Source organism: Copadichromis virginalis, linkage group LG6 (assembly GCF_057382275.1).
Source record: "Copadichromis virginalis isolate Kocher_CV1m ecotype Utaka linkage group LG6, C_Virginalis_male_GT1.1, whole genome shotgun sequence".
Lineage (NCBI taxonomy): Eukaryota > Metazoa > Chordata > Actinopteri > Cichliformes > Cichlidae > Copadichromis > Copadichromis virginalis.
This window is the reverse complement of record NC_140623.1, coordinates 32,327,857-32,350,916: the sequence shown is the minus strand read 5'-3', so window position 1 is coordinate 32,350,916 and position 23,060 is coordinate 32,327,857. Positions and strand designations below refer to the sequence as shown.

Here is a 23,060-nt window from a genome sequence, read left to right as displayed (position 1 = left end):
TTTCTGTCCAAGAGTCCCATATGTGAAGTCAAAGCCTTGGAATGCACAACTAATGCTAAATTAGACGTCAGAAACTGTGTAGCCTTTTGGTTTAGCTAATTTTTTAAATATTGTAATTAAAGACAACAAAAGGCATTAAAGGACTGAGTGCTGCTCGCATCACCCCACTGTGTAAATTAGGATTCTCATGTAGAGTCAGATACACCATTAGATACAAATCCAGATGCTAGCTACAGATGTCTGGTCCTGAATGGTTGTCACTGATATTAATACCACCTGATCCGCAATCTGCATTTTTAACATTCCTGCTCCCCCTCCTCTCATCGTCCATGATCATTTAGGCCTGGGGATGGTCACTCCCATCAACGACTTGTACGGAGTGGAATCCACCACGATGGTGAAAGGCGAGAAGCTGACACGTTGTAAACTGGCCAGCCTCTACAGACTGGTGGACCTGTTCAGCTGGGCACACTTCGCCAACTCCTACATCACAGTAAGACACTACTCCAAAAGCACAGATGTACTGGAAATTCCCTATTATCTATCTAGTTCATAAATTTTACCGTCTCCTGTATTATTTCCGGGTACAAACATTGAGGGTCTGTTTGCAGAGAAAGCTTTTATTGTCATTTCAAGGGTGTTTCAGTCTAACAGTAATTGTCTCGAGGTTACAAAAACATCTTTAATATCACAACTTAAATACCTGGCTTGTCATTCACAACAAAGATTATTGTAACCTTTGACTTTCTACAGAAAACTGATACTACAGTTCAAAAACTGTCCACACAGACTTTCAGAATGTCCTCTACTATTCTATGCCTTTGTTTAAATGCTATATATTGCACTATTCTTTTTTTTTATTTAAGTGCCGTGCAAAATTCCCAAGAAAGTCTAGTAGTGATGACTTTACAATGCCTCAATGCATTTTGCAATAATTTCTTTGTGACCACATCAGCTGATGGCTCAGCTGATACACTTCTACACATACAAATGGCTGTCTCATATAAGGCACGCTATCTGAGCCACTTTAGACTCCCCATAGTGGTTGGACCACGGCAAACCACTCTGCAGTCCACTTCCACCCAAGTTCCTCCATTTCATGCTGTATCTGACTCCCTGTTGCCCACAGAAATGTACAGGGAGGTTGCTGGCAAGCATGTTTTAATTGCAGATCTGACTGTTTAGTCCATATTTCAACTCTTTCTTAATGCTTTGTTATTCTAATGCAGTCCCAACTTGGGTCTGGTTAATTTTTTTTCTAACTAAAAGTAACCTTTAGTCCTCAATCTGTGTTTTCTCCTAGGGCCGAGTCAGTAAAGAACAAGACCACATCCTGATCATCCCCAGAGGACTCTCATTTGCTGAGGCATCTGCTTCAAACCTGGTAAGAAACACGAGCCACTGTGGTCTCATCCAAAGACAGTTTTTTAACTACAAGCTCTGCCTGTTAATTTAATTTCTTGCTACAAATGAAATGCATCGTAAATGTCTGCGTCAGCATCCTTCTCTGTGTAACTGTGCCAGCATTACATTGGACTGTAATGGCTTTGCATTTGCTTTACTCAACTAGCGCTCTCCCATTACCAGATGAACTTTTTTCCAGTGCTTTTTGGTCTTCTCTGTGCACGAGATCCCACCGTCTCTCTCTGACTGTCCCTTTTGTGTACGTGTTTATCATGTTCTGTGTCACCGGCACCTCTCATGTTGACATTAGCCACTCTGTTTCTCTGTCAGCAAACACTGTAGGTGGTTCAGTCTCTCCGTCTCCCCAGTTTCAGCTGTGCTCGACATACCACGGCGCTAAATGTGCAATAATGTGTTTAAGAGTTCGTTGGCAACCTCGTTACCTCCCTCTGTACGTTTCAGCTCCCTCTAATTCACTTTCTATTTTGGTTTGTCTCCGTTTTGTTTTTCTCTTTCTGTTGCTCTTGTCTCATCAACATGTCTCATCCTGATTGTCGGACTTCTGTTTATTTCTGCTTTTTCCATTTGACAATTTAAAAAACAGAACCAGGGTTCGCCTCTGTGTAGTAGCTTTGTTGTACTCTCCTACTTTGTCTTCGACACCTGCGCAAACAGATAAAATCCGGGATAATATGCTGCAGGTGTGCTTCTGCAGCCAGATTGTGAAATCTGTCAGCACCTCGCTGACAAGCTGATTTCACTTTTTGACCTGCGAGAGTGGTTAGAAGGTAGTAATATAAATCTCTGCGCCTAACTTGCTACTTCCTGATAGTAAAGCCTCGTGGGTGGCTGAGTGGTTTGAACATGTCCTTGTTGAACTCAGTCATTTTTGAGTCTGTTTTTAATTTAATAGGGGTTTGTTTGTCTTTTTTGCTTTAGTTCAGCACACACTGTAAACTTGCCCTGAAAATCTGCTTTATTTCCTTAAAAGGGAATAAAGTGCCAAATTGCTGATAATAATTTCAGACAATAAATTCTCTTTGCAGTACAGACACAAAACAAGCGTACCTACCTGAAACCGCCAGAACAGACTCTCTTCACTAGGGTAACTTTGCTGCCTCAAAAACCTGTTGCTGCAATAGTTAACTAGTTAGACATGGACGTTGACATGTCTTTGATTAGCACACAGAAATAATAGTTCAGTACTGCAACAAAATAATCAGGATAAAACTTGATATTTATTTATTTACCAATAGCAGTAATGCCAGCAGTATTTGGTTCATATTTATTTTGGTTCATTGGTTCCCATCTTCAAGAAAGGGGACCGGAGGGTGTGTTCCAACTACAGGGGGATCACACTCCTCAGCCTCCCTGGGAAAGTCTATGCCAGGGTGCTGGAAAGGAGAGTTCGTCCGTTAGTCGAACCTCGGATACAGGAGGAACAATGCGGTTTTCGTCCTGGTCGCGGAACACTGGACCAGCTCTTCATCCTCTCCAGGATACTTGAGGGTGCATGGGAGTTTGCCCAACCAGTCTACATGTGTTTTGTGGACTTGGAGAAGGCATTCGACCGTGTCCCTCGGGGTGTCTCCGGTTCTGTTCATAATTTTTATGGACAGGATTTCTAGGCGCAGCCAAGTGCCGGAGGGCTTTCGCTTTGGTGGCCTCAGAATCTCATCTCTGATTTTTGCAGATGATGTGGTTCTGTTGGCTTCATCGGGTGAGGGCCTCCAGCTCGCACTGGAGCGGTTCGCAGCCGAGTGTGAAGCAGCGGGAATGAGGATCAGCACCTCCAAATCTGAGGCCATGGTTCTCAGCCGGAAAAGGGTGGAGTGCCCACTCCGGGTCGGGGATGAGTTCCTGCCCCAAGTGGAGGAGTTCAAGTATCTCGGGGTCTTGTTCGCGAGTGATGGGAGAAGGGAGCCGGAGATCGACAGACGGATTGGGGCTGCAGCTGCAGTAATGCGGACGCTGCACCGGTCCGTCGTGGTGAAGAGGGAGCTGAGTGTAAAAGCGAAGCTCTCAATTTACCGGTCGATCTACGTCCCTACCCTCACCTATGGCCACGAGCTGTGGGTAGTGACCGAAAGAACGAGATCGCGGATACAAGCGGCAGAAATGAGCTTCCTCCGAAGGGTGGCTGGCCTCTCCCTTAGAGATAGGGTGAGAAGTTCGGCCCAGAGTAGAGCAGCTGCTGCTCCACATCGAAAGGAGCCAGCTGAGGTGGTTCGGGCATCTGACAAGGATGCCCCCTGGGCGCCTCCTGGGTGAGGTGTTCCAGGCATGTCCCACCGGGAGGAGGCCCCGGGGCAGACCCAGGACACGCTGGAGAGATTATATCTCTCGGCTGGCCTGGGAACGCCTTGGTATTCCCCCGGATAAGCTGGAGGAGGTGGCTGGGGAGAGGGAGGTCTGGGCCTCTTTGCTTAGGCTGCTGCCCCCGCGACCCGGCCTCGGACAAAGCGGATGAAAATGGATGGATGGATGGATGGTTCATGCCATATATTCATTGTCAAATGTCAGCTCAAGGCTGATAAGTCCAATCAGGCTTCTTGGTTGTTCATCCTCCCAAGTATACTTTTCTGTTATTCTATTAGCAAAAAGAAAACTTTTACCTTTGACAATGTTGTGTTAGTCTTAGTTTTAGCTCTGTTGCTGCACAAAGTAACAGATGATGCTCTTACCTTCTGTCTCTGGCTCAAATCATTGTAAAGTGTAATTAATCATGTCCATGATTGCAAACTCAATCAAACTTACTCGCCATAACTTTTACTAGAAGCCACAGAATCCTTAAAAGCAGTATATGGCAAACTTATTCAGCTGTGAGTATTTTTAGTTTGTTTGTCTGGACCACATCCATCTATCCTGTGGTCGGGCAGTAAAGTTGACCACAGCACTGCATACGCTGAAAGACAGAACAAATTCGTGTAACCTGGCACTTCCAGATTTTCCTTAGTGTTTGTGTTTTGATGCCAGTCTGGCACTGCTTTGTTTATATCCATCTGTTTAATCTCTCTCTCCACTTTCAGCCGGCTTTGTCTTAGTAAGCTCAATAGTTACATGATTAAGTTCAAGAGTTTAGGAAGGCAAAGAAATTGATTAGGAGGAAGTCATCCAGAATAAAGCGTGTCAAAGGTTGTGTTGGGGTCAGCTGTGGTGCAGTTGGCTTTGGTTAGTTTGCATCTGTCTCTCCCTGTCAGTATTACTCTTTGAGCTTTGAGGTGATTCTGAGGTCAGTTTGAGTTTGGAGTTGAAAAGAAAAAATGTTTGGTCCATCTGGTTGTTTTAGTTTAGTCTGAAGTCACAGCAAAGTTTCCCATTTCATGTCTCTAAACTTCTCATTGAAATTACTGTTGACTACACATCAGAGTCAAAAGGTGAGAGAATTACTCTCTTTACTCTTTGATTTGCTTGAATCAGGCAACCTTGAACCCTTGAAGGAATTCAGAGATTTCCTTTTCAGTTTCTACTGCCTGCTTCTGGCCCCACTCTCCTTATCAGCTTCTAATCCCCTCCCTACCATGCAGCTGCATCACATTTCAGATTCTTTGACACGTCCTTTGACTTATTTTTAAGATTAGAGGTGCTACACCGGCCATAAGGGCCTCTCAGTTTGAAGGGCTGAAGTTTGAAGGGTGTGACGGGGGTGATCCAATAATGGACCGGCCATGTGACATAACGGTGTTCGATCACACGGCAGCTGGCTATGGCTGTCAGGAGAGGGTGTGTGGAGACATAGATGGGGTTAGTTACTCACGCTTAGCTAGTGCCATTCACTTTCCTCTGCTGGAAAGATCAATAAATTCATCTGCCCAAACACCCATATGCCTTTTAAAAGTCTGAACACCACTCAGAATGCGTCTGAGGATTTTCAGCCTCATTTGACCCAAAGATCGGAAACAATCTGTGGACTCTCTTCAGGAAAGAGACGTATTAACCAGTCGAGCTGGTAATTGCTCAGGCGCTGTATTGGCCCCGTGCCAACACAATATGGTTAATTTTCAACAATATTTTTAGTCGTATGCAGTTTTCTGAGGTTAAATGTCTTACTGAATTTCCTTGTTTTACTAAAGAATGAATAAGTAGTGACCAGATCTAAAAAGGATGTAAAAGGAAATACACTCTAAACTATCCAAGTAGTTATAAACCTCAAACCAAGTAAAACAAGATTATTTATTCAGAAGTTTGAGTAGTGGCAAGTTTCCCATGGTAACACTTTGGTCTTACTTTTAAAAAATCTGTTATATTCTCAGTGATCAATACTCGAGTGTCAAGTTTTCTGCGAGGTGAAAACTTAAAGCCACACCTCCAGTAGGTTTGTGCAGTTTTTGTTATTGAATCGTTTTTTATTCCTAAAATAAAAATGATCTGTTGCTACCAAAGCTAATGAGTAGAGGCACAGCTCTGAAGAAGCCCTGGATGGGAAGGGTGGGTTTTTAGTTTGAGTAATATGATGATGAGAGATTAAAAACAGAGTTTGAAGGGGTTTAAAAAAAAATGTAATTCCTTTAATTTTGGAAGGAAATAGTTTCCTGCTCCACGCACACTTTAAGTACCAAACCCCACACTTTTGAGCTGGCTCAGTTTGAACTGGGTTTGTTTCATGAGCCTCTGACTGGATGATGGATGCCGTGTTCCTGGTGTGATAACACACTCTTGGACCTTGTTGGGGGGGGGTCAGAAATGTGAGCAGGCTGCTTCTGGCTTGTATCACAGAACAACATGTGCTTAGTGATGCCAATTGTGCACAAGGTCTGCAGGCAAAGTTGTGTTTTCGGTTTGTTATTAGGTTTTACTGTGAGGACTGACATCTGCACTTGCTCTTCCTCCAGGTTTTATATCACAGTCTCTGTGTCCAGTTATCAGTCTCTCTCCCCCCCCGGTATTGTACTCTCTGTCCCTCCAGGTCCTCTATATATCTTTTGACTCGAATGCTTTTCTCTCCGGTCATGTAATCGAATAACTGTTAACTGCTTGGTAATGAAGTTGTCACAGTGAGTCCACTCCGTTCCACTATTATGTTTCCTGGTAAAGCGTAAATTCATTTCCCAGAGATGAGCATACAGAAAGGAGGAATTGTTGTAATGTGATTTCTGTGCCATCATACTCACAGATGTTGGCTTATCTTTAGGCCTGCTTGGTTAACACTGCAGGGTTATAACCTGCTTGTGAGCTAGTTTTGTATCGGCATATTTGATTTCACTGATGTTGTGATGGTTTACAGTACATCGTCTCTCTGTGGCCTCTAAAGCCCTGCCGTACTCTTGCCGCTTATTGCTTGGGTTAAAGTGTTTTTAACCACTCAAAGCAGATATCCTCAAAGCACCCTATCCATGCCTCCCCAGGTGAAAGTCAACATCATCGGGGATGTGATCGACCAGGGCTCCACCAACCTGAGGATCGACCCCGCAGGTTTCAGCCCCCATGCTGCCATCTACTCCATGCGTCCAGACATCCGCTGCATCATACACGTGCACACTCCTGCCACAGCAGCTGTAAGTTCACATTACCACACGTTATATTATACCCAACCTTGCAAACCTCTCTGTGATGATTTTCCCTGCAGATTGGTGCTTGATGCTTATTTTTTTTAAGAGGGGTGCGATTTCAATTTGAGAAGAGGTATTTCAGGCTGGATGAATTTGAATAGTGAAGTGATATCCCGTAAAATTACCTTGACACCTCGACCAAAAGGGAATATCTTTAAACGACTCGACAGCGCAGAAATGAAAGTTTTGCAACAACAAAGAGGCTCATCACCGCAGTCATCAGAGAGCGCCAGAGTTTCCAAGCTTTCTTCCCACAGGAGCACCAACGAGAAACATCTGCTGCCGAACGTTAAAGAATAATGCAGCTATACAGCTGTAATCCACCGGTCAACGTTTCTCATTGCTGGCATGTCTCTGCTGTCTCCTTCTCACCTTTCTCCTGCTTCAGGTGTCATCTATGAAGTGTGGTATCCTGCCCATTTCCCAAGAGGCGCTGATCTTGGGTGATATTGCCTACTACAACTACCAGGGCAGTCTGGATGAGCAGGATGAGCGCATAGAGCTACAGAAGGCCCTGGGGCCAACAACAAAGGTAGGCGAAGCGAGGAGACTAAACATTGCGCAACATCTTCCATCACTTTTGCATAATTGGTTTGCGATTTGAAGAATCCACACGGTAAATAAAAAGTGCAAACAATAAACTTAGCTTTGTGCAGATGTATTAAAAAGCTTTCTACCAGTATCTCTAGCTTCAGACTGGAGTGTGTATGTCCCAGAGGTTTGCTGATAAAAAAGAGCCAAAATGTGTCTTTGAGTCGCGTTTCTGCAGTCTTTCAGACAACAGACCAAAACTTTTAGAGGCTTGGAGCAATTTAGGCCCATATGTTGGGGTAGTTCAAAATAATCAAGCCTGTTTTAGATCTCATCCCTTTAACCTAAGACAGGAAAACGATTGAAATATCAGGGTGTTTATTTCGAACAAGGAGCAATAGTAGGGCAGTCAGGCACCCTTATTTTGGGTTTTCTATTTGCCTTCCATGTGTATGTCTTGCTTTCTGGCGTCTTTAAAAAAAAAAAAAAAAAAAATCACCGGTTGATGGAATTTAAACTGGAAAACATTCTGGGAATTCAAGGGAGTTTCCGCTGCTTGTCTGTTGCCAGGTTCTGATGTCATCGCCCAGTGGCCAAGCCCTTGTTGATACATAAAATCATAATGATTTCAACCTTCAAACTCTTGAAGCTCTTCTGTCCCCTGGGCCAACATTTTTTAAGAACTAGAGAAAACAGAGCTTCTGGATACAAATCAGCATGAGCACGCACATTCTCCATCAGTACTTCCATTGACTTGGTTACTTGCTGAATAAATAAAATAAACACCATCTAACGGTCTCATTTAATACAAGTTAGAGAAATGGACCTGTAGTACCTCTCTGTGATCGGACTCTTCTGATGCTTACAATGACTTTTTCTGTGTGCGCGTTCCAGGTTTTGGTGCTGAGGAATCACGGCGTGGTTGCTCTCGGGGAGACCATCGAAGAGGCCTTTCACTACATCTACAGCGCTCAGTATGCCTGTGAAATCCAGGTACACATTGCAGAGCCAAGTGCTGCTGGTACCCAGTACATTCCTGCCCGACACACACACGCGCTCACGCTCACACTCACACTCTCTCTCTTCGGCTTCCAAACACACGCATTAGTCCAGGAGGGCGGTAGCTTTCCTGCTAAATCTAATCTCCACAGCTGCTTTCACATTTCTCCCTCTCTATTTTAAGAACGCTCTAACTCATAATCTCTCCCCATGTGGAAAATGTTGGCCAAACACAGCTTTATAATAAGGCTATTAGGAGTCTGATGAAGGGAGCAACAATCTGATGTGTTATTGTTGACGCTGGTCCAAAGCAGCATTAAGAGAAGGATGGTGTTCTCCGTGTTTTGTTTTTAATTAGTAAAGCTGAACAGAAGGTGATACATAAGATTTCAAGGGGTGAGAATTGGGCAGCATGAATGAATGTTTATTGACTGCATGTTCATTTTGAGGTTATCTTAAGTGTATATTCATATTTCATGTAATGTGTCGGTCTGCGTAATCTTTTCCGATAAGATGGCGATAAGCCCGGAGAGCGGTGGCGTGTTTGTCAGGGATTGTGGATTAGCTCAACTTAGCTGCAGCAGTATTTGAAATGGAACATAAGAAATAATATTTTTTTTTAAATCTCAGTGGTCATTCAGACACTTCTCATTGCCGTGTATTTATAAGGGTTTGGATCTGTTTGTTGTGCACCTGTTAACATATTGCCAGACGTCCTCTTTAAGTGACCTTTGGTGTCCAGCAGTGGATTCTTTGGGTCCTGTGGGCTGCAGGATGGTGGATCTTTTACTGGTGTGTGTTGTAGTGCACTGCTGGTGGAGGTTATTAGTGAGTGTCATTGACTTTGGGGTGTGTGCTTGGTTTGCAGCATCGATTAGGTGGATGCTGCATGTCAAAATAACATCCACGTGAATTACCCAGAATATCAAACTGTAACAAGCTGATAAACGCTGCCCACTTTGCTCGGTGGTGGTTTGGTTGGTGCAGCTGACTGCTGTGCAGCTGTTTCCATTTTGAAGGGGCAGTTGTAGCAATAAGTGAAAATACAGCTGTGTTGGATTTCTGTTGTCTTGCTTTTTGTTCTTGCGTGTCTTCCTGTTCATTGGTGAATATGGTGGATTTTAGAGATGAACGGCTGTGCCCCCCCGCTCCACTGTAACAGCAAACCAAATCTCCTGATTGACTCTCCCTGGTCAAGCAAAAGAAAACATTAATCCATCCCGCAAAGCCCAGCCCAGCTTAATTTCTCGAAATAAATCCCCTCAGGCATGTTTGCATGTCATCTACTGTAAATTCAATGCCGTGGTAGCCGGAGGGGTCTCTCATTTTGGTTTTGCTAAATGACACTTTTAGTCTGCAGGGGAAATGGTCAGGAAATTTGTTCCTGCTTATGCTCCTTTTAGATAGATGATCCAATGCCGCACATGTATTATGAGAAGGAGGGGGGTGTTGTTTATTTTTGTGTTGCGTAAGCCACCAGCCACCAGTAGAAGCTCACGTCTGTCTCCCTCTGTCCTCAGGTTAATGCCATTTCTTGTGCTGGAGGTGTGGACAACCTTATAGTGCTGGACCAGGAGAAGTACAAATCACGAGTGTTCGCCGTCGCCTCGGCGGGTGCTATCAACATGGCTGGGCAATACAAGTGGAAAATCGGTGAGCTGGAGTTTGAGTCTCTGATGAGGATGCTGGATAATCTGGTAAGTGTATAAAGAAAAACCTAAACATCAAAAGTGAAAGTTTTGTCAGTTTACCACACAAACCCCCCCGAAAAAGGCACAAAAAAGACCTAAATAAACACTTGCATAGTTTTAAAAAAGATATATATGACACAAAAAATGCATAATAATCATAAAATAAATCATTTTAATCTTTACTTGTTGTGGCTTTGTGAAATCAGGAGTGTAATCATTTGTTTTAGCAAAGTAACCCATCTTGGTTTCACTTAACATGAGTAAGATCCCTGCTTCAAAACCAGGAGTAGACACAAATCCCTGGTATCCAAGGGTATCCAGTGTGAAAGCACTCAGTTACTGATTTATAAAACGATAATAACAGGCCTATATGGATTTCATAAAAGTGTCACATCTGGTGTTTAACCACTATGGCACACATTTGGTCCGAGGTTCGTTTTAGTTCACCTTTCTGTTTGTTTCAGTCTTATTTCTGTTGCACTAATGATGGAGAACTATTCAGCTACTAGCAGTGGTGGCTAGTGTGGGTGAACAATACTGGAAAAGGGCGCCACCTACAGTAAACTAAACTTTTAACTTGCAATGCAAAGAAGCAGTGCTGATTCCAAAGCTCATCTTTGGAAAGAACAGCAAATGAAATTTAAAGGAAATGGAGGAGCGTTTTGTTAGTACAGTGATAACTTAAAAAATCTGGAGTGGTTCAGTCCCTGGAGATTTGCTGAATGTTCTTCCTTGTCTCAGATTCTCATGCCTTTTGTCCTCCTTGCATCTCTATCCGCGTGTGCTTCGCTCGCCTGCTTCACCCGACACTTTTCACCTTTCTCCATGCTTCCCTCCCACCTTTCTCTCCTCTTTTCCCCCTCTGCTTTCTCAATGAATCACTGCCTCCCAGACTGTTGCAACTTTGAATAGTTCATCTTTGTCTCCCTTGCTTTCCTACTCTCCCCCTTTACACACTTCATAAACGGCATTTGTGTCAGATAAATTCTTGGATTCAGGACAGGACCAAGGCACATTTGTAACAAAAAGGGAGAAAGTGGGAGAAAAATCGAGTAGTTATACTGTGTCTCGGCAAGCTGCCAGCTGTGAATATTTAGAAATGTCTGAATATAAAGCAGAATTTTGCAGGAGGAGATCACGCCAGCTCAGTTAGGTTGAAATGTCAGTATCGACTGAGATGTGGGGGCTGAGATGAAAAGGAAAGGGGGAGAGACAAAAGAACGGAACCTCGCTGTCAAGCCTGGTGTGGAAAACTGTCTGAAAACCAGCTGGACTAAAAGAGTGCACTGAGGGACGAGCGATGGGAATGTGAGAGAAAAAGATGGTTGGGAATAAAGTGGAGAGAGAGAGAGAGAGAGAGGAAAGGAAGAGGATGGAGGGAAAAGGGTGAGAGAAAAAGGGGGTCAGACAGGAAATGACTATCTAACGCTGTCCTCTGTGTTGCCAGAAAGCCTGCAGTCAAAGCACAGTCTTTCTTTTCCATGTGACTAACTATGAAACTGGCAGGCCAACCAGCATTACAGGAATCAATGCTTATTTCTGTCGTTCATGTACTAAAAACGAAACCGATTGAATGTTTATTATTTATAATGTCAGCTGTGAAATCAATGTCATGATACAAAACTTATTCTGGAGCAGTAGTCATGGATGATGTGGGGAGACTACTGTGACATATGACAAGGCCTATGTAAATGTATGGATCAGCACAAACCAGATAAAAGAAAGCAAACCCTACATGTGATCCTCTGCGACGCCTTTTAGGGCTACAGGACAGGCTATGCATACCGGCACCCCATCATCCGGGAGAAGCCGAGGCACAAGAGCGACGTCGAGATCCCCGCCACGGTTACAGCGTTCATGTTCGAAGAGGACGCGGATAGTGGTGCAACACGGCTGCCCTTCAAGTTTCTCCAGCAGCGGCAGCAGAGGGAGAAGACACGCTGGCTCAATTCACCCAACAGCTACACCAAGGTCAGCGTAGAAGGTGGAGAGGAGCGCTACAACAGCCGGACAACCACGGTGAGCAGTGTGGCTGGGAAAGTTGGTGTGTACATACCCACAGCTACTGTGGACTGCTGTGTTTTGGCTGGACTTGCATCCCAGTGCTAAGAACAAATGGTACTAGATCACCATCTAGTGGCTAAATTGTGAACTACAGGGGTTCAGCTGCATCATCATTATTATTTTTAATATTATTAATATTATTATTATATTTTTTGAAACAAAGTTTTCACTGGTCTTCTGTTAACAGTGGATGAAGGCAGATGACCCAGGAACCCCAATTCGTATCGAGGATCCCAATCAGTTTGTCCCTCTCAACACAGATCCCACTGAAGTGCTGGCGAAGAGGAACAAAGTAAGTAAAACTACCATTTTTAGCAGACGCTTGATGCTTTCAACGTGACGAAAATCTAAAGATGGAGTGACAGAAATTGTAGGATACACTTTACTATTTTGTGCTGGGTTCTGTTTAAAAGTGTGAGGATATTAACACTTAATTAATAATTAAATAAATCTCTATCATAGCCTCATATGTTTAAGGAGGGCATAACAGCCACAATGCTACTTTGAAGTATCAGGTTTTTTTGTTTTACTATTCTGAAAGCCAAATATGAGCATATGTACACCAGGGGGTAGCTAACTAGAGCCATGCTAAATAGTAATAGTATTAATTTTACTATAAAGGTAATAATGTTTCAATAAAGATTATATAGAAATCACCAAACAAAGCAGAAAACAGTCGAAATCAATCATTCAGATTAACAGAGGTGAGGATTTACAGCAGCCAGTCCCCTAAATTTAACATTTATAGTATCAAAGTAGATTAGTTATAAAAATAATTTTAAAGAGTCGCCTACTGTACAGTTGTTGTCAAGAGTGTCTCTTTCTACCATACTTTTATGTGTATAGTCTGGTCCCCATGTAATCATACTACTGTATAATTTGTAGTCAGTGCTTGTGAAGACGGCTACATTTGAACTGTCACTGCACTGGTTTTAGAGCATCTTACAAAATCAGTACAAATCTAGGCACTGAAACATCTGACTGTATCAGGCATGTTGTCCTGATTCCTGACAGAATGTTTGTGTTCACTTGTTTGGGTTATTAGAGTAAGTCACCGTGTGTTTCGTCCCGTTACAGATCAGAGAGCAGAACCGGCTTGATGTGATGTCATCAGGGCCGCGGTCTCAGCACCTCGCAGGCATCCCTGTCGATGAACCGCGAAAGGTGAGAATTTCCTCTTTCTCGCCTCTAAACCTCGTGTTCTGTGGAAACCGTCGTTTTTAGAGAGCAGAGCTTCAAAGAAGAAAGTATCTGGTGGTAAACTGTAGATGTGTAACATCTAATATCTGTTTTAACAAGACAGGTTTTCACAAAAAATGCATAAAGTTTAAGCAGTTAGATGCTGTGACTTAACAATAAATACTTTTAATTCCTCTTAAAGGGCACACCGGGGTACATGACAAACAGTTTTTGCAGGATATTCTTCAATTAACAGAAAGTCCTTACAGATATTTGAAGAAAATCCAGAATAGCTGGTGTTGATAATGCTATAAAAACAGTTGAGGCTTGCAGGACATCTTTATCTAACTTTAAGGAGAAACTTATAGGTGGGCTTAGTTGTTCTGGCTGATTAGAGATTTGCTTTTTTGTGATTATGATAGAGCTTTTCTGCATATTACAGGAGTTTCCTAATCTTAATGACTTAGTGAGAACATTAGAGGAGGAGGACTCTCCAAAACTATTAAAAAAAAAAACTTTATCCAAAATTGTTCAGACTGCCAGTTTAAGCCACTTTAATGACATCTCTTGAACACTAGGGGGAGACAAGTAAACACATTTATAACGGATGAAATGAAGCTCTTGACAGTTGCACTTTACTAGCAAGGATAGAATTGAATGTATAAATTAATGGAACAAGTGAAGTAAAAATGTCTCAACTAGAAGTTGTGGTGCTGATGGTTTCGTGGTTTAATGTTTTGTCTTGAAGGATCTGGTGCAGATAAACGTTCTGGTAAATACCAACGTACGTTTTCCTGTCTGTGGTTGTTTTTAGTTTTTTACTTTTTTTTTTGTTCGTTTTATGATTTTTAACACTTCATCACTCGTTCTGATCAAAAACCACTGCATGTGTTGTAGTAGAGTTTTGCTTTAAAATTGACAGCTGTTTTCAATGTATTACTTGTTTGCTTTAAACGAAACTGCACTTGTTCGTGAGAGTTGTTGAAGTGTGATGATTTGTTGGAGCACGAGTCTTTTTCTGACATTTTTAGGCAGAAAGCTTAGCAGAGATTTAAGCTCAAGTGCGTTGTGTGTGTGTGCACGAATGTGAGTAATAAAAACATCTTGCGTGGAGTTGATTAGATGTGGACTCTGTGATGTGGTTTTATCTTTACACGAGCTGCCTTAGTCATCCTCTAATGAATGATTGTCATCCTCAGACACAGTGGGTGTTTGTGCCATTTTTAAAAAACGTATTTTTCTTTTAAGTCGGTCAGTGCAGTCATGACTAAAGAGGTGGTGTTGTTTTCTCTGTGTGTGTGTGTGTGTGTGTGTGCATGTTTTTTTTTGGTACGTGTACCTTTGGTGTGTGCTTGTGTGTTAGTACATGGTTTGTTTTTTAAATTTCAGAGTGTGTGCCAGTGCCTCCTGATTATTTCTCTCTGTGTACGTGTGTCCCATCCTCACCCCTCTGCCTGTCTCCTCCCCAGCCATACGTGCCCACAGAGGAAGAGCAGATGGCTCCCCTGCCTCCCAACCCTTTCAGTGAGTTGTCAGAGAAGGCGCTGGAAGAGTATCGCAAGAACGTGGAGAGAAGGCAACTGGGCCTCAGCGGTACGGCACATACGCTCACGAATACACTTCTGTTAACAACCATCAAAGCTCACGCACACATGGCGAGATGAACTCGAACCCAGAGTTTTCTTTCCTGCTGCCAGCTGCAGACGACCTTACCAATCGGTGAAGGTTCATTAAACAACAAAATATTGAGCCGGGGCTTGAAACAAATTGGATCAATAATCAATATGCAAGATACAATTTGAGCGCGCACATCGGGAGATTAGTTTGAGCCAGCAAGAGGAATTGTCATCTGCTTAGCTGGGTGCTGGCGTCAGTTTACTCCGGTGCAGGAAACTGGTCCTTTTCTTTTAATTTATCACTTTATATCATGGTTTTGATACATTTATTTAAAGTAAATCTTCTTTTTTTTTTAAATGCTGGTCTATTAACCATCACAATCATCTTTAATAACCCTGAAGGAAAAACTAAGACCTCAAGAAATCTTGAATATGAATTTATCCGGTTCCGCTTGTATCTCTTGAGAGCTGAGTGAAATCAGTTTGTGTTGCCCCTGGATTAAAAGCTCATCGGCACCTAAAACTACTGTTGGTGTTTGAGTCATTAAAGGGGTTTTTTGCACGTTTTAAAAGACTTTAAACTGTGGAAAAAATAAGACACTAAGAGCCAGATATTCAAAAGTCCTTAAAATAAACAGCTGGAGCAGATTTCAACTTGAGCTTAAAACTAATCAGGATTTCTTAAAATTGGTTCTGCAATTACAAAGCCGTCCCCTTGGAGACTGATTAGTAAACAGCTCAACTTTCCTTTGTGCCCTCTCAGCAGTCTGGTGGTAACAAAAGATTTAAATGATCTCGGTCAACGCGTGCACAGACGCACATCTATATACCTATACGTCTATATCTATATGCAAGGTCTATGGCTGCTTTAAACTGTGTTAACCTTGTCAACACACACACACAAATACACACACAAGTCAAGGCTAATCATATTAGCCTTCTGTCCTATTATCTTTCAGAGAGGCAGAGGAAAAATCAATAGCGAATCAATATCTGGGGGGCCTTCTGTCACACTGGAGCACAGTGAATGTGTATTTGTGTGTTGTGTATATTTGGGTAAGGCCATGTGTATGGATGGCTGCAAATGTTCTTCTGTGCATATGAAACATGGTGCGACTGTATGTGTGTAAGGGGCCAGTGTGACTAAGATGGCAGAGCGAACAGACAGCAGGTCTTCACACCCGCCACATGATCAGAGCCCGTTGCTATGACACTTTTGCCCCCATAGCCCCATGAATCCCCGGTGACCAATCTGGAGACAAGCTGGAGACCGTCTGGAAAGGCCTGATACATGCTCGGCCCGGACACGCACACACACGTTTATAGGCTTAGCCTGCGATTAGTTGTGACATGCAGATTGTATATATTGATCATTTTTTAAAAAACAGATTGATTATAATGCGCATTATATAAGAGAACTGATCAAATTGAGCTATATGTGACATAGATATGTATGAACACATGTACAGATGCGTATTATGTGCTATATGTTTCACATGAGGTGACAAAATGACTACACACACTGAGATCATCTCATCTGAGGCTCGCACGCATTTTTATCTGTGTATATACAGAACACCGAGTACTATCACTGCACAGATCAGGCTGTTATGCAAACACGTCCTATACGCTGTGCTTGTAGGAGTTGTGAATGATTGTGACGACTGCCAGCTCGATGTGTAAGCCCGAACGTACTAATGAATGTGTTAAAGTGATCAGGGAACGTCTTTCATTCAGACTAATTGGTGTTTAAAATAAAATTAAGCTACTGTAGCTAAGCTGCCTGGCAACACTATGTGCTCCTTATGGTTGGATAGAATTGTTTAAGAATCTAAAGTTCAAAGGGGACTCATTATGCTTGTTTCTTTATCTATTTTAAAGAAGAATATAAACTTTTCTCATAATCTCCTTATTCTATATAAGAGTGACTGAGATTTCTTTTCTTTCTTGCCCTAAACTAAATTTTTCTGTATTTAAATGTCTCACAATACAAATACTTCAGTCTATGTAAATGAGACATCTCATAAAGAAAGTTTAAACTTTGGTGGTCTAGCTAGCAGTGGACCACAAGTCACCATCAAGAGCGTTGTCTGTGTTAAGGTTTAGCAAAATGTTACAGTGTGTGCTCAGCCACCCACGCCCGGGGGCGGGTGGATTGATGGCACTCTGATAGCTGGGTGATCAGCAGACAAGGATTTTGTAAATTTTGTTGGAAAACAGCTGTGCATGCCCTGATTCTAACATGTGTGTGTGTTACCACTAATCTGTCAACCTCCCCACCCCACTCCCTCCGGACCCTTCATCCCAATTCCCTCCAACCTCTCATCCCACTCACCCCTGCTGTCTTCCCTCTACTTCCACCCCCTACACCCTGCCACAATCCTCTCATCCAACCCTCACAACCTCCCCCCACCTGGCCCCGTCCCTACCCTCCCTGCAGATGGCGAGCACGAGCTAACCTCTGACGATGGCTCCACTCTCTCTCAGTCTCTGTCTGTCACCCAGTCCCCGCAAAGCACTTCAGCTAAAGAAGGTATCACTCACTCACAGACTGAATTGTTTTTCAGAATGAGCTTCACTGTCTTGCTTTTTGACTTTAATGTCCGACGTGTGTTTGTGGACGAGCATGAGAGCGTAAATTTAACTGCAATAGACTAAATGCTTATTATACAGTGCCTGAACTAGCTCATGCTGTGCTAACTAGTCTTTCATGTTAAAACGTGGTCATCTAATTCAATGAAACTGCAACAGTTTCACTACATTTAATACCTCTCTGGCTTTTTTTTTTTTTTTTTTTTTTGGACAATTCAAATTTATATTGGATTATGAAAATGTAGCATTGCCTGAAAGGTATGAATTCATATTTTATACACTTATTATTTTGCCATTGAGGGTCCAAAGGTTTGTTTGTTTTTTAGAGCAATGGGAGAAGCAATTTTTAAAGACTTGAAGTCTTGTAAACTTATCAAGCATTCAGGGATTTCTGTGATTTTGCAATTGGTTGCCAGAGAGTAGCTGCTTCAAGAAATGGCATCAATTTGTGGTTATATCAGCCCAGCACTTTTCTCTCATTTTATTGCTAAGATAAACGAACTCCCTCCTGATGAAAACTCATACTTTCATTTTCTGCTAGTTATCTGGGTCTGCTACGGTGTGAGTAGTGATGCCCAGACCCCCCTCTCACCAGACAGTCTTGGGGGGGTAAGCTGTCTACCATGTCCTGCCCAGAGGTCTCCTCCTTGTTGAACATGCCTGAAACACCTTGCCTAGAAGGCGTCCTGATCAGATGCCTGAGTCGCCTTTCCTTTTGATGTAGAGGAGCAGCATCTCTCCTCTGAGCTGCTCACCCCTATCTCTAATAGAGAGCCCAGACATTCAAAGAAGGCTCATTTTGCCAACAGTTAAATATTCGTTTGGTCACTACCTACAGCTTGTGGCCATAGATGAGAGTAGGAACATGGATCAGCCAATAAATTGAGAGCTTTGCCGTCATGCTCTGCATCACTTCCTAATGAAAGATACAAGACGGATTGGTAATGGGAAGTTTCACATCACTGGGTTTCTTGCCTGTTGCCGCCCTTTGAATGTATTTCGTCTGTTAACACGCAAGATTGACATTTGAAGCCATTTGGTGTGCCGCCAAGAAATGGCAGGATCATAGAGGTCTCTCTACAAGTTGTAAATAATGGCACTATGGGATTGGCTTCCTGTCCACTTCCTTCCAGGGCAAACACGCAAAACCACACAATAACAATTAACCAATAACGGCGCGTTCACTCAGGGGACCTATATTTTCTGACACTGTCACCATGAGGTCAGCCGTGGTGTACAGCAAGCCTTTTAGTCCAACCATCTGGTTTTTATGCAATGATGAAAATAACCTGAGAGGACACGTTTGGTGCGTAATATGAAAGCAGCGCCCTGGATTGGTTAACCTGCATTTGCAGCACAGAGAACGGAGATGTGACGCTTCCCGGCATGTTACGTGAACACCGATTAAGGCAGTGTGTGCAGTGTGCTGTTCAAAGCTCCCATTTTGTTGGGTTGAAAGGAGGGCAGACTCTCTGGGCTATCAGGTCACTGGGGTTTTTACGCAGGGATATTACGAAATATGTAGAGCACGGGGACACTGTGTGATTAGTACATCCGACAACAGAGCCTCGCATTTGGCACAAGAGGACACAATGAGACACAATAAGAGATGAGACATATTCAGTGTGAGGAAAATATATTGATTTAATCAGTCATTCCTCCAATATGATAACATGAACATGCACCTCAGTGATGCTCCACCAGTAATAGTTATGAGTTTGTTCTTGGTGGACATCCACAAGCTGAAGATTCCTATTGGTGGAAAACGACTAGAAAAGATCCAGTTTTAATGAACTCTGTTTAACTACCAGATAATAGCTTGTATGCCAAAATGCTAAACATGATCATGATGTAAAAAGCCAAAGAATATTTTATTTGAAAAGAGAATGCCTTGCAGCTCATAGATTTACCCTACATGTATCCCTTCCAAAGAACACTTAAATCCAGGGAGCTCTTCTTTGTCGTGGGAGAATTTATCACATCTTGCAGATGTTGTGCCCGATGTTTTCACCTCTAACTTGTGTCTGGCTAATTTCCCTTCCCGCAGAGAACCACACAGGACTGATGAACGGTAAAAACGACCACGGGGACGTGGACGAGGAGCTGTCAAAGCGCGTGAGCCAGCTGACCACCAGCGTCGAGAGCGTGGAGATCACCGTGCGCTCCGGGGAGAAAATCGAAGAGGCCCTGTCCCCCGAGAGCTCGCCCTCCAAGTCGCCCAACACCAAGAAGAAGAAGAAGTTCCGCACCCCATCCTTCCTGAAGAAAAACAAAAAGAAAGAGAAGACGGAGGCTTGAGAGCGAGCAGGCAGCAGGGGGCGAGGCAGACGGGGAGATCATCTGCATAGAAGAATGAGGGGCAAGCAAACCCCCGTTTTCTGTTTTAATAATGTCTGTTTTTATTTTGTTTTAAATGTCCTTTTATGTTTTTAATTTTATTTGTTTTTTAACAAAAGGTTTTATGTGCAAAAGGCAGAGGAAACGAATTAACAAAAATCTGTTTGTAATAAAAAAAGAGACGTTTTCTCCTTCTGCAAAAAGACAAGAAAGCTTAGGGGTTTGGGGCGGGCAAGTGAGGCCACAGATTAAAACTGCAACAGATGTGGGGTGGCTAGGGCTGGTAGTGGGGTGTCTGCACACCTGACCTCCTGTGCAGGGCTTTAACGGGGCTCCTTGAAAGTGTCATTGAAGGCCGGTTTAGATCCTGAGTTTTTGGCTACTCCTGTGATTATTCCCGGGTTGAAAAATGGAACGTGAAACCACGTTGTTTTTTTTCTTGCTTCAAATAATTGGAATGCAGCCCGAGTGTTGTAAAACTGCACACGTTTAAAAGAAACGCTTTTTTTCCTCCCCTTCTAAGACCTTCCAGCCCTTTTACCTCCTCCTCCTTCTTCTTTTTTTTTTTTTATATCCCGGTCACCTGACTCTGCATACGGAACAGCGAGACCACATAAAATTTCAAGTCACACTGGAAAACTGGTCTCAGAGGGAAAAAGAAAACAGCCACAGGGTTTGTGTTGATTTATTTACTGTGAGAGAGGCTCTCTCACGCTCTTCAGGCTACTGTAGGCACAGGCTTCTGACAAAAACCTTCTTTTCAGCTTGTTGTGGTTGAACTACAGATGAGTTTTAAGAGTAGAGACAGTGAGGCTGACAGTCTATCACAACTTTTATCTGAGAGAGAATATTTATGTAGCATTTTTTTTTCATCTTGTCCTTTTCATCTCAGTGTTTGTTGGTTTTTTGCCAAATTAATGGGAGGAAAAAACAATCTCATCTTAAGCAAGCATCTCTATTTCTAGTTTGTCATCTCATTTTTACTGAACACAAATTTGGTATTAGTTGACTGTTTTGTACTCATTTCTAAGCTTCTACAGAGAATACAGATGTTATGCATGATTTCTCTTTTTTTCCTGTTTTATTTTTTTTGCAGCAACTGAATTTATTTGGCTGTCTTCTGTAGTGATGCCTGATTTTTTTTTTTTTTTTTTTTTTTCAAATTATATTCTAACCTTCAGAGTACACAAAGTTACTATATAACACAGATATATGAAAACTGGATATGTTGGCTATAGATTTTTTTTCTCGTTAGCTATATATTTTTTATTTCATGGTGCAGCACTTTTTGTGGTATATAACACATTTTAGTTGCAAGTGGTTTCACCAGTGAGGAGGATCGTGAAGTAATTTGGTAAAAGTCGTGCAAGTAGAAAGCGAGGCATGGTGTCGGGGAGCGGTCAGGACCCAGAAAGTGAGTTGAATGAAGACGGACAGAATAATCTTTCATTGGTGTCACACGTGAGAAAATATTACTGTGCTCAAGCAGCGTTTCTGCTAAACGCAGTCCCCAGCTGCGATGGGAAGCATGGGTCATGGAGAGTAGAGCGGTGACGTCTTTTTGTTTGGTGTGTTTGTGCGTGCGTGCGTGTGTTTTTAAGCCATATTGTAATTTTTTTCCTCCATTATTTTAATAAGACAAGGGTTGTGATTCTTATCTGCCTGCTCAGGCGTCATAGACCCTAATAAGAACTCTGTTAAATCACCCCAGTGACTGCATCGACACCCCTCAGGCACCTCAAAACTTTATTATTTTATTTTATATTTTTGCAGTGGCTACACTCACAGCAGCTACGCCTCCTTGCTTAATTTGCTGTTTTATTTCCTCCAAGAACTGGAACATCATTAGGAGGTCATAGGACATTTTATTTTTTTATGATTCCTTTCCGGGCCCAGTCATTATTTCAGCTTCTAAAGCCTCCCCTCCTGTAATTTCTCTTCTAAACACGATCCTGTTGTAACTGGCGGATGACCCACAGTTGAACTCAGCAAAGCCAAAGTGTGATGGGTTGCTGCATATCCTCCCCCCTGCAGTTTAACCAGATGTACCAATATCCCAGCTAGCAATGTGAAGTATTGGATTTGGAGGGAGTGCGGGAGGGTTTAGGGGCACATCTTTAGCCGTGTTAAACGATAGCTTTTGGCTCCGGGCGAAGAACTGAGGGCACACAACTGAAAGATGGAGAAAGAGAGGAAATGGAAGTGCTTATCTGTGTGTAGTAGACAGGAGCAGGGGAAAAGGACAACCTGATACTAACACACCATATTTTCACCACTCAGATGTTGTTTTTTTGGTTTTCTTTGATACATCGCTCCTCCAGGAAATCTTTTTTCATCCTCCATTTGTATCGCAGTACGGTTTTTTTTTCTTTTCTTTTTTTTTTTTTTTAAGTTTGCAGAACGCATTAGGTGGTGTTTTTTTTTTTTTTTATTAACCCCTTTTTTTCTTTTTTAGCAAAATTGCTTCCAGATGAACTGAATTTGCATCACATCCTTTTTATTTTCTCATCTGTTTTTGACTGTTTGCACCTTGCTTTGCTAATGTCTCACCCTCTTTTTTTTTCTTTTTTTTTTCTGTTCAACACAAAAAAACAAACCAAAAAAAAGTAAACAAACAAAAAGAACGAGTTTTGCTTTGGCATGCCAGAATGAGCCAAGCTACTTTGTGACCTGTGAAAATCCTATATAAATGGTTATCTAATGGAGTTGCTTTTAGATGTATTGCTAATCTGTGTAAATTCACAAATAAAACTGTATTTTAAGAACCCGATGCTCATTTTTTTTCATGTTTGTGCTTCACAGTCCATATCATTCTTCAGCTTTAGTTTGACATAATCCATACACAATCATTTTACTTTAACATTTCCATGAACGGAGTAGTTTTATAAGCTTAATGCTGCATTTTCATGAGGTTTCAGTATTGTAGAACAGCCTCATGGAAGAGAAAGACCTGTGCTGACATACAGGACGCTTTGTTGAGTGAGCATGGGTGGGGTGGTGGTGGGTGGGGGGACTCTGGTGCCTTTATCTTTAATCAAGGACTGAAAAATATGGCACTGATTAAATGTGAAAATCATCAACAGACCCAAGAACTCTGG

The 23,060-nt window shown here is 42.5% G+C and overlaps 1 protein-coding gene across 11 annotated transcripts in view; it reads left to right on the top strand.

Moving 5' to 3' along the window:
• The window catches only part of add3a (adducin 3 (gamma) a), a 104,498-nt gene extending 81,766 nt beyond the window's left edge, over positions 1-22,732 (top strand). For 7 of the 11 annotated variants that reach the window (XM_085459909.1, XM_085459906.1, XM_085459904.1 and 4 more), the window contains 13 exons: positions 342-493; positions 1,304-1,384; positions 6,750-6,899; positions 7,342-7,485; positions 8,379-8,477; positions 10,004-10,180; positions 11,936-12,193; positions 12,426-12,530; positions 13,316-13,402; positions 14,166-14,201; positions 14,887-15,010; positions 17,474-17,566; positions 19,673-22,732. In XM_085459909.1, the coding sequence (XP_085316035.1) occupies positions 342-493; positions 1,304-1,384; positions 6,750-6,899; positions 7,342-7,485; positions 8,379-8,477; positions 10,004-10,180; positions 11,936-12,193; positions 12,426-12,530; positions 13,316-13,402; positions 14,166-14,201; positions 14,887-15,010; positions 17,474-17,566; positions 19,673-19,923 (1,757 nt within the window). In that variant the 3' untranslated portion in view covers positions 19,924-22,732. The remainder of the gene's footprint in view (positions 1-341; positions 494-1,303; positions 1,385-6,749; positions 6,900-7,341; positions 7,486-8,378; positions 8,478-10,003; positions 10,181-11,935; positions 12,194-12,425; positions 12,531-13,315; positions 13,403-14,165; positions 14,202-14,886; positions 15,011-17,473; positions 17,567-19,672) is intronic. The other 4 variants (XM_085459910.1, XM_085459912.1, XM_085459911.1 and 1 more) reach the window with 4 other exon arrangements.
• The last annotated feature ends 328 nt before the right edge of the window (positions 22,733-23,060 follow it).